This window comes from Epinephelus moara, chromosome 23 (assembly GCF_006386435.1).
Source record: "Epinephelus moara isolate mb chromosome 23, YSFRI_EMoa_1.0, whole genome shotgun sequence".
Taxonomy (NCBI): domain Eukaryota; kingdom Metazoa; phylum Chordata; class Actinopteri; order Perciformes; family Serranidae; genus Epinephelus; species Epinephelus moara.
The window spans coordinates 31,094,799-31,110,985 of record NC_065528.1 but is presented as its reverse complement, the minus strand read 5'-3'; the positions used below and the strand labels follow the sequence as shown (position 1 = coordinate 31,110,985).

Genomic DNA, 16,187 nt, shown 5'->3' with positions numbered 1-16,187 from the left:
AATTAACAAACAGCATTGTTTCTAGCTCCACCTTTTGGTGTTGGATCAGTGTGCTATGAAGTCTCAGTTTGGTTTGGTTCGGTTTGGTTCTGTGTGAGTTTGGTACAGCGGAAAGGAACCCACAATGCTTAATACCCATAAAACTTTATTAGTAGCCCAGGCTTTCATTTCTTTTACACAAACCTAATGCTCAGCAAAGATCAGGAAATACAAACTAGTGTCCACACTACTCCAGTGTTTGGAATCCTTAAAATGGAGACCTCTGAAAACGCTGCTGACCCTTGAAAACTCTGAGTTGTATTTAGTCTGGACGGGCGGAAACGGAGACTTTTGAAAATGATGAAGCAGACACATGTTCGCTTCCCGATCGGTTCCTATTAGTCAGTGTGTCAAGTTAAAACATTATAGGTAGGTCTACATACCTTTTGTGATTTTAATTTTTCCTGTGTGGGTAATATTAGTCCTTCCCCATTGCTGTATCCTCCCACAGCGATGGACACTAACTGGGTTTCCATCCAAATGTATCGCAGATTTTAAGCGAATTTTGTGAAAATGTGCAAAAGAAAATGTGAATTTATGCACGTTTCCATTCATTATTGTTTTGCAAGTATTGGGATTCAACAGGTCGAGCAGTAGGTGGCGCTTCTTGTGAAAAATAAAAATAAAAACACCCGTAGAAGAAGAGGGCGCCGTGAGATGATGTCATTGAGAGTGCCTCATGTCCACAACTGATGTAAACAACTACCGGCACATCCATGACTACGACGAGATGGAGAGATTCTCTGGGAACTTCTTGGCTATTGCGAGAGCTCTCATCACACTCACATCAGCGCTGTCAGCGTAGCCTACATAATGCCGTGATGTCTGTGTTGGTACACCAGGCAGCGCACATGATGCAGCAGTATTCAACACATCCAGTCTATTCAGGTAAGTTGTGAAATACACTTACCTGACACTGGAGTAATTACCTCTCTCTAAGTTCACACAGGTGTGTGTGTGAAGTAGAAGTAGGATCCAGTAGCCTACGTCATCGTTTATTCGCTAAATCTGTTTCCATTGCCGCAAAGTCGCATTTTCCTAATATCAATACGCTGACTTTTCCGCCCCCTCCAAGCGTAAAAACTTTTTTGCAATATTTCGGCCTTTTTTTGAATTTCTGGTGTTTCCATTCAAGTTTTTTTTCGCAATTGTAGCAAATGCGAATAAAAATAGGTGGATGCTACGATACCATTCCGCCATATTTGCTTTGCATCAACTCCTGTTTTTTGTCGCCTTGACCACCTTATACTCAACAGTTCCACCTCACTGTCGGTCTAAGCCAGGGGTCAGCAACCTTTACTATCAAAAGAGCCAATTTTGACCAACAACAATAATAATAATAATAAAAATCTGTCAGGAGCTGCAAAACATATTTGAGCCTTACAAGGAAGGTAACGCATCCTATCAACCTATCAACTTTGCTTTTAGGCCAAAATGAGAATCATGCAGTACCTATGTTTTAACACAAGGTGGCTACTCTTAACTTTGCAGCGTTGGCGCTGCACCAAACAAATCTGTCCACCCTCTCTTAAATTCTCTACATTCCTCTGGGACTTTTACTTTTACGGATTAGGAATCCATAGCTAGCTTAGCTAAGAAGACTCAAGACTTTCCACCGCTAATGAGGTTCGGCAAAATTCAGAGGAAACACTGCCAGGCCGTTGACGTATGACGCACACACAAAGGTTTTAATTTTTTATTCTATTTATAGGTTACACATTTTTACAGCAGGAGAATGTGAGAATTTCTTTAGGTCTACAACAATGATAAATAAAAAAAATGAGCTACTGGAGAGGGGCTAAAGAGCCGCAGGTTGCCTACCCCTGGTCTAAGCAAAGAAATCTCAGGTCTTACTTTTCGCCATCTACAGTTTTTTCTGTAGCTAAGCAACCACACTGCAAAGTCGCACGTGCATGCCCAGTGTAAATGCTGATGTCATATGCATTTTCAGGCGTGCAAATAGAAATGGAGATTACTTCTGAGGGGGGAAACCTGCAGGCCTGTCCTCCAGCTCCGGCGTTCCATTTGCGCTCACCATAGTGTGACTGACTTGCACGCCAATCACCACATGTTGCTAACAGCGTACAGCTCAAAGTGTCTGGCTCAAGCTCACTCTTGTGAACTTTGGTTCTACATTTCATGCATCACTTCACATCCTGTGTGTTCTGTGTGCAGCTGCGTGCACTCTACCATGATGGTCCGACAGTCAGAGCTGCACTAATGACTCAGTCACATCAGTGATGATGAAATGTTTTAGGTCCAAACAGTATTTCGGAGACGACAGTGAGTTTGAGCGACTGGTTATGAAACAACAAAAACAACAGCTGCAGTATCAGAGAGTCACAGTGGCTCATCACTCAGCTTATCTTGGAGCACGTTGGTATGAAGTTCTGGTCTGTTGAACACACTGAGTTTAAGCCTGTTATCTCTCAGCTTCAGGTTTTGGCAGCTTCAGTAGAAACTGTGTTTTCTTCTGATCTCAGAAACAGGAAGAAGCTTGGAGCGGATCATCCTCATCTGCTTTCACATGCTGGATTTGGTGCTTTTCCTTTCCCTCTCTTGTCCTTGGGTACATAAAGTGTCCAGTCTTTGGTGTATTCTCCCTTAATGACCTGTTTGGGCTCATTATCCCGCCTGGCAAACACAGAAAGGAATCAAGGTCTCCAACATGGCACCACACCAGAGAGCTGGCAGCTGCTTTGCTCTCCGTTAGCAACATTATCCATGAAGCTCTGAACGAGACGAGGATCGGCTACATGTTGGAATCATGATTTTTTGTCAACATCCAGATGACAAAGTGATGATGCTCGACAAGGTGTCTGTAGAGTCTATTATTTTCTATATGAACATCATCTACAGTTAATAAAACAAGCAGAGACTTTGTGTTTAAATCCTTCATTTTTTACAGTGTGCTGGAAGCCAATTTAACCTGTTAGTTACCTGCTAACTGAGTAGAAACTCAGCAGTTATCAACTGTTGAAGTTCCTCCCACACAGCTCTTTAATTTGTCCCCTGTTCACTCGACCGATGGTGTTTTAACTGATTATGTATTTAACAATAAAATGCATTGGGACCTCACGGTATGGACGCCCATTTCTGACAGTGTGAAGGAAAAAAAAGATCCTGTAAACTCGTTAAAATGAGAAACTCAAAATATCGACTTAATATCTCAAAAAGTGAGAAATTAAACTAACTCAGTTTTTGATAAAGTCTGTCATTATTTTAAGATACCAAGTTTTGTTTTTTGTTTTTTTGTTAGATAAGATAGTCATTATTTTGAGAAAGCTTCTCACGCTTTCGCACAAATTTCCCCTGCTGAAAATGTGGCCCATCAACATTTTCTGGTTGAAAAATCCGGCCCAGTTGAATTTGTAACTGAAAAGCTCTGTATTAGACCATTCTAGAAAGTTTGTCCTTATTTTGAGATACAATTTCATTTGAGAAAGCTTCTCGTGATTTTTGCAAAATTTTCTCTTTGAGAAACTACGCCATTTTTTTTGCTTAATTTTCTTGTTGCTTTTTTGTTAAACTTGTAAAAAGTTTCTCATTATTTTGAGATACTTAATCATTTTTTTTAGAAAGTTTGTCATCATTTTGAGATATTTTGTCATTATTTCTAAAAACTTTCTCACTGTTTTGAGACATTACATTTTTTTTTTTAAAAAGTTTGTTATTTCTGTAAAATTTTCTCATTATTTTCAGAAGCTAAGTCATTTTTTGAGAAGGCTTCTCACTCTGTTGAGACAGTTTCTCATTACTATTGAGATATTAGACCATTATTTCTGAAAGGTTTCTCATTGTTGCAAACTTTTCTCTTTATTTTGAGATGCTGAGTCATATTTTGAGAAAGTTTCTCATTTGTAAAGTTTCTCGTTATTTTAAGATACCAAGTTTTTTGTGTTTTTTTAGATAATTAGTCATTATTTTGAGAAAGCTTCTCACGCTTTCGCAAAAATTTCCCCTGCTGAAAATGTGGCCCATCAACATTTTCTGGTTGAAAAAACGGCCCTGTTGAATTTGTAACTGAAAAGCTCTGTATTAGACCATTATTTCTAGAAAGTTTTTCATTATTTTGAGATACAAATTCATTTGAGAAAGCTTCTCGTTATTTTTGCAAAATTTTCTCTTCATTTTGAGAAACTACGCCATTGTTTTTTTTTGCTTAATTTTCTCGTTACCTTTTTGTAAAACTTGTAAAAAGTTTCTCATTATTTTGAGATACTTAATTAATATTTTTTAGAAAGTTTGTCATTTTGAGATATTTTGTCATTATTTCTAAAAACTTTCACATTATTTTGAGACATTACATAATTTTCAAAAGAAATTTCTTGTTATTTCTGTAAAATTTTCTCATTATTTTCAGAAGCAAAGTCATTTTTTGAGAAGGCTTCTCACATTTTTGAATACGTTTCTCATTATTTTGAGATATTAGACCATTATTTCTTAAAGGTTTCTCATTTTTGCAAAAATGTTCTCTTTATTTTCTCAACATTTAAAGTTATGAAGTCGTTTTTTGAGAAAGTTTGTCATTTTTTTGCAAAGTTTCTCATTGCCTAATCAAGTGAGTGGTAACAAAGAATGAAACATTATTTTTTCTGGAGCTGATGATCTGTCTTTGATGAAAGAGTTGCACATGAGCAGTACTGATAAAGCACTTGCGAGAAAATGTGGTAGGTAAAGTCAAAGTTTATGAGCTGAAACAGAAGCGAGATGTGTTCAGGGGTAAGGAGAAGGTGTCCTTGTTCTGATTCACATACTTTAAGATTAAACCTGACAATTAACTTTAGTCTTTGGTTTTATTTGATAACTGCTAATAAATAAAACTATTTGTATCGGGATGATCTGGTGACCTGTCCACGATGTAGCTGAATGAATTTGTATTGGGGCAAGTAAAAGCTGACTATGAGGAAGTAGATTTCGAGCCCACTTAACCAACTGGGCATTTAAAAAAAAAAAACCTGAAACAGGAATAAAAACGGCGTTTGTTCTCTAATTCTGCAGCCCACATATCTGCAGCATTCAGGGGAAAATTTGAGGGTAGGAATTTATGATTCATGTGAACAAGTTATCATAGAAAAACACCTCCACACAGATTAACGTTCTTATCTCTGAGCCTGACTCTTCACCGGAAGGTCCCGTGTCTCTGTTAGATTTAACCAGCTGCTCTCAGTGTTTGGATTTATTATGTTAATGATGTCATTATCAGATGGTTGGAGTCGGAGGTTCGATCCCCGGGTGGTGGATGAGTTTAACCCTCTGGTCGCCTGAGAGCATTAATGAGCTCACATGGTGGTAAGACAGTCATTGTCACACTAATCACAACAGCAGCAGCATCACAAATCACACACACACACTCCTCATTGTGGTTTTACGAGCATCAACTGCTGCTGTCACATGTCACAGATAACAAAAACACAGCGTGAACACTTCCTGTTGTGTCCGTATGAACTGCAGCAGATCGCACATCGATGAAACCAAACTTTGACCCCAAACCTGACCTCAGATCCAAAGCTAACAGGATTGTCAGTTAGTAAGCTCGTTAGCTCGGTCGCTAACGGGATAATAAGTCTGTTTAAACTCTGACACAGGAGCTTCAATAAATCTGGATGGTGACACGCGGCTATTAATCTACGAGAGCGTCCTCCATGTTGGACTCTCCGGCTCTCCGTCCACTCACAGCTCCTTCAGATAAAACTGAACAGACCAAAGAAAGAATTTAATAACATGCTGTCAGTTTATCTACTAGTAAGAAATCTGGATTTGTAAAAACTCTGGTGCTGAAACATCTCTCCAGATGTTTTACATCACCATAAACTGAACATATTTGGGTTTTAAACTGCTCATTGGACGAACAAAAAACAAGTGAAGACATGACCTTGGCCTCTGACGGACATTTTCAGACATTTACCAGGTGTACAGCTCTGCAGGTGTCGTTTAATTCATTACTGTCTGGGCTCAATTAATCAAGAAAATAAACTCATACGATATTTCCACACGCTATCTGGTACGTTGTCACCAGTGGCGTAAGGTAGTTACGACGGGCCCAATAGTGCACGCTATCGTGCACATATCGTCCTGTCACACTGGATAACATTAGCACACATATTAGCAGTTAGAACACAAATTCTTAATTTAAAATACCAATTTTTATAGTTTATTATAGTTTATTTGGAATAAACACATAATTTTGTTGAAGATGTTGCAAACTGTTTTACAAAACAAATTTAAAAATAAAAATGATGGAGATGGATTTGCCTTTTTCAGGGGCATATGTAGCAAATAGCACTGTTCTTAATTTAATAAGAGCTCTTGGTGGCAATCACTCATAAGGGCTCGTTCTCCACACAGCACATAGTTGGAGGGCCCCCTCTCTCCATGGGCCCCTCCACCTCACGGGCCCCAGTGCAGTTTATATTCACGCCCCTGATTGTAACAATATGTGACATCAGTTTGTCTGAAACCTCAGTATGAAACCTGCAGCGCATACTAGGGATGTCCCGATCCAGCTTTTTCACTTCCGATCCGATACCGATATTACAGCCTTGAGTTTTGGCCGATACCGATCCAAGCGCGTATTATACATATTCACTTATTTTGTTGTCAGTCATGTTAGAAAAGGTTTGATCAAGCAAAGAACAACTACTTAATCAGGTTAGTTAGAATGATCCACAACAGTTGGTATGAGAAACTGACCTGCTTATTGTTAACAGGGTTAAATAAACAAACTTTAAACTTGAACATTAACATTAAATAAAAAATATAGCTGGTTTGCTTTGGCTGCTTTGGCCCTTTAATAAATAGAAAATAAATCAACACAAGAAATCTTTAAAATGTCTAACATTGAAATTAAAATAGCAGCAAGACTCCACACACTTGTGCTTTGGCCCCCTAATAAATAAAAAATACATAGATTAACACCACAAGACACTGTTTGCATTTAACAAACAATGCAGCCTTTCCTTTTCAGTTATTTTAGTAGTGTTTTTGTAGTCCATCCATGGCTCCAGTTTCACTAACTGTGCCCAAAACAATGCCATCAGTGCTCTTTACTTAAACAGTAAGAGTGTAAACCAAATAAAAATATCACTCTCAAAAAACCAGAGCAGAAAACAAATAGTTAACTAAATTGACCGCTACTCTTCCTACCCTCTGTGTGTCTGCCGTCTGCATGCTGGCCTGGTGGATTGATAGTAAGAGCTGGAGCGGATCACTGGAATGGACTGCTTGAATTGCGGAGCGCTGGGCTGGCCGGTTCATGGATCGGCATTTTTCCATGCAGTCCGATCCGATGCCGATGCCCGTTTTTTGCTAATATCGGCGGCCGATTCGGATCAGGACATCCCTAGCGCATATAGTTTCTAGTGAAATATTACAGTATACAAAGACTGGACACTACGACGGCATAAATATCCCACAATGCAATGTGGTAATGACCACAACATTCATCACAGACAAAGGCAGACAACGACCAAGACAACTCTGTAACGTCAGTAATGCTTAAATTCAACCTTAACTACACGATTTTGCTTTCCTGTTGATCAGTGTAAGATATTTGTAAAATTATTTTTTAAGTACCAGTAGAGCTGAGGTTAGCATGGGTTACCATGGTTACTAGAGCTGGGTTTCAGTACTCAACCTAAAGGGGGCGATCACACAGAAATGAGACGCTGGAGACGCGGACGCTTCAAAGATGCTTGAAACGCTGGAAGCTACTGCCGTCTGACGCTCAAAAAGTTGAAAATATTTTAACTTTTCAGCGTCTACGCGCGTCTAAAAAGAAGCGTCTACAAAAACGCGCGTCTAAAAAGACGCCGGAAAAACGGCCGTCTAAAAAGACACTTGAACGCCAGTCAGACGCGCTGTATCATAGGAAAACAATGGTTTTACTGGCGTCGCGTTTCTGGCGTGTGATCGCTCCCTAAGGTATCAACAGAAATAACCCAGTGTCAAGAAATATCAAATAAGGGTGTGCCATATCATCTCGTTTACGAAAATTCATATCGTGATGCTCACGATAATTGGACTTGTTGACATATTGATGTCTTAAGTACTATTCAGACGGGATTAGTTTTACATAGGGATGTGGACTAATGTCAGTTTACCACAGCATGTCTGTAATGTGGTCTCCCACGTAGGGCTTTACGATTAGAAGAATGTTCGCTATCACGACTGCCGACAACACCAAGTGCTTCTTCAAGCTCCTCCATCATCGGAAAAACGCAGGGAAATGGTTGTAAACAGGACGTGACAAAATATTTGCATACGTTTCTACAGAGGATCGCGTTCGCGCGGGATTATTATTACCCGAGGTATTTTCTCCGGACCGTTTTACAGAAGGTAAAAGTCGCCGCAATTTTTACTGACATTATCCGTAATGATTACAGACATGGCGCGTTCAGACGGGACAAAAATCCCTGGTAATAATTACTTAACCCCACGTCTCCACGTTAAACTAATCCCGTCCGAATAGGGCTGTACCGTTACCCACGGCAACAACGAGCATGGCTGAAAATGAAATTATTTCCGACCCTGCGGTGGTTCCAAAAAGAGGAGCAGCTTCAGTAGTGTGGAATAAACTGTGGCGTCCTGAATGTTTCATGAGGCAGCAGCACAGCGTCTCTCCCTCTCCTCTCTCGCCGTGTCGCCAGTGATTTTGTCATAAACATTTGGTAATGCAAACCTACGTGTAAAACCTCCATATATGTGACTGTGTGATAGTTGTGGTATCATAACAGCCTGTCACAGGTTACAGCGTGATGATTAGAGGAGAAATGGCAGAGCATAAAGGTCCAGGTGGGAAAACAACTCATTTAGGATCAGGTTCGTCCCCAAAGAAATCCAGAGCATCAAATACTTCATTTTGTGCCTTTACTGCATCAATCTACGGTGGAAACGTCACAGCACTTCCTGCTTCTACTGTTACAGTAGCTTCTTCCTGTTTCATAGCAGACCAGTTACAGGTGCTTTGAGGACACATACAGACACCACCTACTTTACTGAAGGAACTGCTGCATCAGTGAGTCACGTTCTGGCACTCTGTCATCGAAAGACTTTCATGTTTTTATTGGAGGGTGCAAATGCTTCAAATGATCTGAAGTCTGAGGGGGGCGTGTCCCCTGAGTCCCCCCAGGATCAACGCCTGTGCTGCTCCTGGTTTCATTTAAATCAGTGTCAATAATGTCACACATATTTGTGTATATATACTTCCTGTTTAGGCATATAAATGATTTTTATGACTGGGAACTTGTAATGTGAACCTTTGCACATTCCTGCACACAACTGCTCAGATTTTCTGTCTTTTTTCAACATATATGCTTAAAAAAAATCATAAGCTGTTTTAAGTTTTCAAGCTTCCTTTAGTAACTTATTTTTATGTCTGTCTTCTACTGATTATTTTGTTTATTTGCTACTTATGTTAAAAATAAACTGCTGAACTAACTCATATTTTTATCGTCAATTTTTGCTATTTTATCCACGTTTCCTGTCTGTTTTTGCTTATTTATCTTTTATTTCTCCTCCTATGTTTATTCTTTATTTTATTATTTTACATATGTATATTTTTTCCACAGTGTATTTATTTTACATTATCAATATTTTTTATTTATTTTGTAACAACTATTATTAGTCACGTTTTTTTGTCTGTCTCCTACTGTATGATTATTTTGTTTATTTGCCACTTACATGTTCAAAATAAAATACAAAGCTAACTAACTCATTTTTTTATTGTCAATTTTTCCTATTTTTTCCGTGTTTCCTGTCTGTTTTCTTTTTATTTATCTTTTATTTTCTCTTCCTGTGTTTATTTCTTTGCACCAAACAGAGACCAATACCTTAAATTTGAAAATTTACTTGGCAGTAAACCTGATTCTGATCATAATAAAAGACTGAGAGTGGGTCACTGCAAATATTAATATAAATATTATTAGTTAATGACATGAAGCAGCAGAGACAGAGACTGCTACTAACTCGTATTTTTATTGTCAATTTTTCCTATTTTATCCGTGTTTTCTGTCTGTTTTTGCTCATTTATCTTTTATTTTCTCTTCCTGTGTTTATTTCTTTGCACCAAACAGAGACAAATTCCTTAAATATGAAACCTACTTGGCAGTAAATCTGATTCTGATCATACTGAAAGACTGACACAGAGCCCTCAGCAACACACAACCACAATTACCTCCTAAAAACACCACAAATATTAATATAAATATTATTAGCTAATGATATGAGGCAGCAGAGACACCGGCACCAACTCCTGCAGCAGATGTGGATGTGAAACCATGTTGTTCAGACAGATGAGGTTTCTCTGGTGTGTGTGTGTGTGTGTGTGTGTGTGTGTGTGTGTGTGTGATCCTCAGTGATGCTGACAGACATGCAGGACTCAGTGAGGCTGCAGCCGACTGACCCACTTTCTGCAGGACAAAACGAGCTGCTGGCTGCCTCACTAACCGACCTGCGGTGCCACAACGCGTCCGTCTCACCGACACATCCACCGACACACACTCCAGCCATCACTAATCACCTCTTACACAACTTCTCCATTAACCCAGATCCATTTTATCTGCTGTGTTTTCCACAACACAAAGCCGCACACACAGACTGGAGCTGCTGCTGCTCATCCAGACAGGCGGCCACAATCACTCCACATTCAGCCCAAATAAAGGCGTCCTTACCGGGGTAAAGCAGAGCAGCCCCAGCGTCAGAAGCAGCGGGGAAAGCAGCATGGTGTCTCCGTGTCAAACAGCGTCTCTGTGCTCCGGGTTTGTCCTCTCAGTCTGCTGCGCATCCAAACAATGGCGATTTTTCTGCTGCATCGGAGCGCGGTGCTCCCGCTCCGCGCACGGATTCAGTTTGCGCTTCGTTGCCGCTCCGCAGCTCCTAACTGCACGCCATCACCTTCATCAGCCTCTTCGTCACTGTCGTTATTATCATCACCTGTAGTGCGTTTCGCAGCTCGAACCCGGACCTGCGGTGGTTGAGAGGAATCAGGCCGGGCTCCGGCGTCCACGCCGCGGCCTGGAGACGAGCAGGAGGTCGGTGTCGGTCAGCGGTGATGAAGCTGCTGCTGCTGCTGCTGCTGCTGCGCGGCGTCGCCCCGCCCTGCGCTCCGGAGGCTGCATGGAGACACACACGGGTCCTCCCCCTCCTCCTCATCATCATCATCTTCATCCTCTCCAGCATTACAGCATGCACTCACTGGGAAACAGCACGAGACATTAGAAGACACCGAGAAACACCTTTTATAACCAACAGACTGAAGAGTGTCTGAATATATTTACTTTAATACTGAATTTAATAACCTACAAATATGAGATACTTATACTTTAAATGAGTATTTACATTTTCTGCCACTTGATATTTCTACTCCTCAACACCTCAGAGGGAAATGTTACAGTTCTGACACATTCTCACTCCCAACGCGTCAAATATTGACGCTTGGTCACTCAACAGCCATTTTATTAGGTACACCTGTTCAACTGCTCCTTAACGCATCACGTGGCAGCAGCTCAATGCATTTAGTCATGTAGACATGCTGAAGTTCAAACTGAGCATCATTAGTCATGTAGACATGCTGAAGTTCAAACTGAGCATCAGGATGATGAAGAAAGGTGATTTAAGTGACTTTGAACGTGGCATGGTTGTTGGTGCCAGACGGGCTGGTCTGAGTATTCACTGAGACGTTCAGCACAACCATCTCTAGGGTTTACAGAGGATGGTCCCAAAAAGAGAAAATATCCAGTGAGCCAAAATGCCTTGTTGATGCCAGAGGTCAGAGGAGAATGGCCAGACTGGTTCAAGATGATAGAAAGGCAACAGGAAGTCAAATAAGCACTGGTTCCAACCAAGGTGTGCAGAAGACCATCTCTGAAGCAACAACACCTTGTCCAACCTTGAAGCAGATGGGCTACAGCAGCAGAAGACCACACCAGGTGCCACTCCTGTCAGCTAACAACAGGAAACTGAGGCTACAATTCACACGGGTTTTCTCACCAAAACTGGACAATAGAAGATTGGAAAAACCACATTCAGATGGAAGCATGGATCCATCCTGCCTTGTATCAGCGGTTCAGGCTGCTGCTGCTGGTGTAATGGTGTGGGGGAGATTTTCTTAGTACCAACTGAGGAATGTTTCCAGCACCTTGAATCTGTGACACCAAGAATTAAAAAGGGGGTCCCACCTGGTACCAGCAAGGTGTACCTAATAAAGTGGCCGGTGAATCTATGTCCTCAAAAAGGTTTTTCTTTCTCTTTTCATTTTTTTAAATGGTCAGTGCTATCCAAAATAAAATGATATGCTTTTTCTACATAAGCTACATTTTTATCAGACATGCAGTGATGATTGTTGGATAATGATTATATCTTTGTGTTTGACGTCATATTATTTGTAACACTGATTCTCTGTAATATGTAATATGATCATTTACAGACACTGACTGTTATCCTGTCACTCCCACACATACAGTTCATTTAATTTTGATTAAATCTTTTACATTTTTATCAGTGTAATTGTCTGATTTTATTTCATTATGGTCCCGATTTGTGTGTGTGTTTGTGTGTGTTTGTGTTCCTGATTGAACCATGTAAAGCGCTTTGTAACTTTGTTTTAATGTATAAAGTTTATCACAATTTTTATTTTCAAAGCGGAGTTTTTTATATTTAATATTTAATTTCATGTCTTCACTGGTTTGTGTTACTGACTGAAACACTCCTCTGCTGCTCTCTGTCTGTCTTCACCTCTCTCATCAGACCTGAGTGACGTCATGTGTTCATGTTTAAACTGTTTGTTCAGGTTATTCATGACGTCAGTCTGCCCCCTGCCGGCTGGAGCTGTGAACACACGGCAGAACGCCCCCTGCAGGTGAAACCACTCATGACACCTGCAGAGGAAACAATCCAAACTCCAGCTCTTACATGTGTTATATTTCATTTTTAGATTTTAACTTCTGCACTGTTTCATGACTCCGATTCTCCCTTTTACTTGTAAGATTTTTTTTTATATTTAATGAGAACTGTTGGAGGAAGCTTGAGGTCAGTGACTGCTTCTCCAAAGCTGCTGTGCATGTGCTTATAAATAACTTAATCATAAATCTTTCTGCACAGTTTTATTACTTCTAATTCCCAACATATCTGCTCTGCACTCTGTGTGATGCACTGCTGAGCTGCAGTTAACATTTACTTCTATCACTGATTAATCTGCAGACTATTTTTCTCAATTATTCAACTGTTTGTTTCATAAAACTGTCATCAGATGTTTTGTTTTGTCCGACCAACATTTTAAAACACAAATATTTTCAGTTTACTGAAATCTGACACATGATAATTTAATAAATTATGATAAATTATCATATATCAAGGTTACTAATAAAAATATGAACCCTTTTAAACCTGGACTGACACACGTTTTCTTGTGCTGCGTTCAGATGCCTCTCACAAGCGCTTAAACTTTAAAATAATAACTCACAACTTCAAACAACTAAAATATGTGTTAACAGCTTTTCAAATCTAAATCTAACAGTATGTGTTGATAACACTTGTACTGCTATATTCATCTTTATTCTAAAATATATCTTTTAATTGACATCTCGGCCCTTTAAAGATGAGTCCCAGATTTTGTCAACTACAATAACATCATTTAATCAGGCATAAAAGATGTCAGCTGCCTCACAAGGACTCCTGTCTCATTTCCTGGTTTCCAAAAGGGCAGGAATGTACTGTAATATTTTTTGATAAATTATTATATTGCTCTCTGTTTTTGTGCAGTTTACTTATTTTATGTAATTTCATGTACCATACACACATATACACACACACTGATGACATGTCCTGATGCTTCCTGTTTGCACTCTGTCCCTCTGCTGCTGCAATGTTGCAAATTTCTCCACTGTGGGACGTCTCGTCTCGCCTCGTCTCGTCTCGCCTCGTCTCGTCTTATCTTGTCTTATCTTGTCTCGTCTTATCTTGTCTTATTTCGTCTCATCTTATCTCGTCTCGTCTCATCTTATCTCGTCTTATCTTGTCTCGTCTTATCTTGTCTTATTTCGTCTCATCTTATCTCGTCTCGTCTCATCTTATCTTGTCTTATTTCGTCTCATCTTATCTCGTCTCGTCTCATCTTGTCTTATCTTGTCTTATTTCGTCTAATCTTATCTCGTCTCATCTTGTCTTGTCTTATCTTGTCTCATCTTGTCTTATTTCGTCTCATCTTATCTTGTCTTATCTTGTCTCATCTTATCTTGTCTTGTATTGTCTTATCTTGTCTTATTTCGTCTCATCTTATCTTGTCTCGTCTCATCTCGTCTTATCTTGTCTTATCTCGTCTCATCTTATCTTGTCTTGTCCTGTCTTGTATTGTCTTGTCTTATCTTGTTTTTTCTTGTCTTATCTTGTTCGTCTTATCTTATCTTGTCTCGTTTTATCTTGTCTTGTCTCGTTTTATCTTGTCTTATTTCATCTTGTCTCATCTTATCTTGTCCTGTCTAATCTTATCTCGTCTCGTCTCATCTTGTCTTATCTTGTCTCATCTTGTCTTATTTCGTCTCATCTTATCTCGTCTCGTCTCATCTCATCTCATCTTATCTTATTTCGTCTCCTCTTATCTCGTCTCGTCTCATCTTGTCTTATCTTGTCTCATCTTATCTTATCTTGTCTTGTCCTGTCTTGTATTGTCTTGTCTTATCTTGTCTTATTTCGTCTCATCTTATCTTGTCTTATCTTGTCTCATCTTATCTTGTCTTGTCCTGTCTTGTATTGTCTTATCTTGTCTTATTTCGTCTCATCTTATCTTGTCTCGTCTCATCTCGTCTTATCTTGTCTTATCTCGTCTCATCTTATCTTGTCTTGTCCTGTCTTGTATTGTCTTGTCTTATCTTGTTTTTTCTTGTCTTATCTTGTCTCGTCTTATCTTATCTTGTCTNGTTTCAGTCTCTGGGGTGACAGAGTTCAGTGTGTGTGTTTTTACTATCACAGGTCTTTATAGTCGATTGATTAAAGGACCAGTCTGCAGCATTTTTTTTTTTTTTTTTTTAAAGATATTTTTCCAGGCCCTTTTGCCTTTAATCGACGGGACAGTTGTTGGTGTGACAGGTGCCAAGAGGGAAAGGGGGGGGGCCGACATGCTGCGGCAAGGACAGGGCCCCTGCTCATGGAGCTCCACCAGGTGCGCCAATGGGCCCCCTGTCTGCAGCTTTTTTTTTTTTTTTGAAATGTCTTTTTATTGAGCATTAGCGACATAGAACATAAAAAAGAATCATAGNGACATGCTGCGGCAAGGACAGGACCCCTGCTCATGGAGCTCCACCAGGTGCGCCAATGGGCCCCCTGTCTGCAGCTTTTTAACCACATAAACAACATGTTGACTCACATGAACGCAGACGCTGCTGGGTGGGTGATGAGGTGATGGTTCATGGTGTTTGAGGGGAACTGGTTCCTCCTGTGAGTTTTACTGTCTCCCAGTAGAGTGTTATTAATAGGATACATATGATAAACATGGGACAAATCGTAGGTCACATATCACCCCAGTTCTTGCCTCTTAATCCTGATTTTAAGATTCTTCTAATAACTTTTAAAGCTCAACATGGTTCAGCACTGACTTATATAGTTGAGCCTCTGACTACCTATGCTCCAAGTCCTGACCTGAGATCCTCAAGGCGACCCTCACTAGTCGTCCCTAGATCAAGGCTGGTAACTAAAGCGTTTGTCGAGGCTGGTTAGCACATTACCTGTTTTTAAATCATTGCTTAAAACATATTTTTGTAAGAAAACTTTCCCTTTTATTGTCTGATTTGTAACTTTTGTGTTTTTTTTCCTTTTGTTCTATTTTTGCGTCTGTAAACACAATTTTTTTCAGCTCTTCACAGTTCTTTAAAAATTAAATTGTTATTTCTTGTTTTTATATACTTTGTGAAGCACTTTGTAACCCTGTATAGATAAGAAGAATTGAATTAAATAAGTGCTATACAAATACAAATATTATGTTACTAGTCCATACCCATTGAGTGCACAGTTGCCCACGTACAGTTTCACATGGTGTGTGTTTGGGATACAGGTCATAGGAAATTGCAGATTAAATAGTCAACTGAACCCATTAAGAAGAGCAATGTATTCAGACAGAGTTTTTGTGAAGTTGATAGTATGATTGCTTTATTGAAAGT

General features: G+C 39.7%; 1 protein-coding gene across 4 annotated transcripts in view; it reads right to left on the bottom strand.

Annotated features, from left to right (window-relative positions):
- The window catches only part of ptpro (protein tyrosine phosphatase receptor type O), a 201,047-nt gene that overhangs the window by 71,050 nt on the left and 113,810 nt on the right, over window positions 1-16,187 (bottom strand). For 3 of the 4 annotated variants that reach the window (XM_050036266.1, XM_050036267.1, XM_050036268.1), the window contains exon 1: window positions 10,710-11,574. The exons of the other annotated variant lie outside the window; for it this stretch is intronic. In XM_050036266.1, the coding sequence (XP_049892223.1) occupies window positions 10,710-10,760 (51 nt within the window). In that variant the 5' untranslated portion in view covers window positions 10,761-11,574. Of the gene's footprint in view, window positions 1-10,709; window positions 11,575-16,187 lie in introns of those variants that run through there. 4 annotated transcript variants of the gene reach the window in all.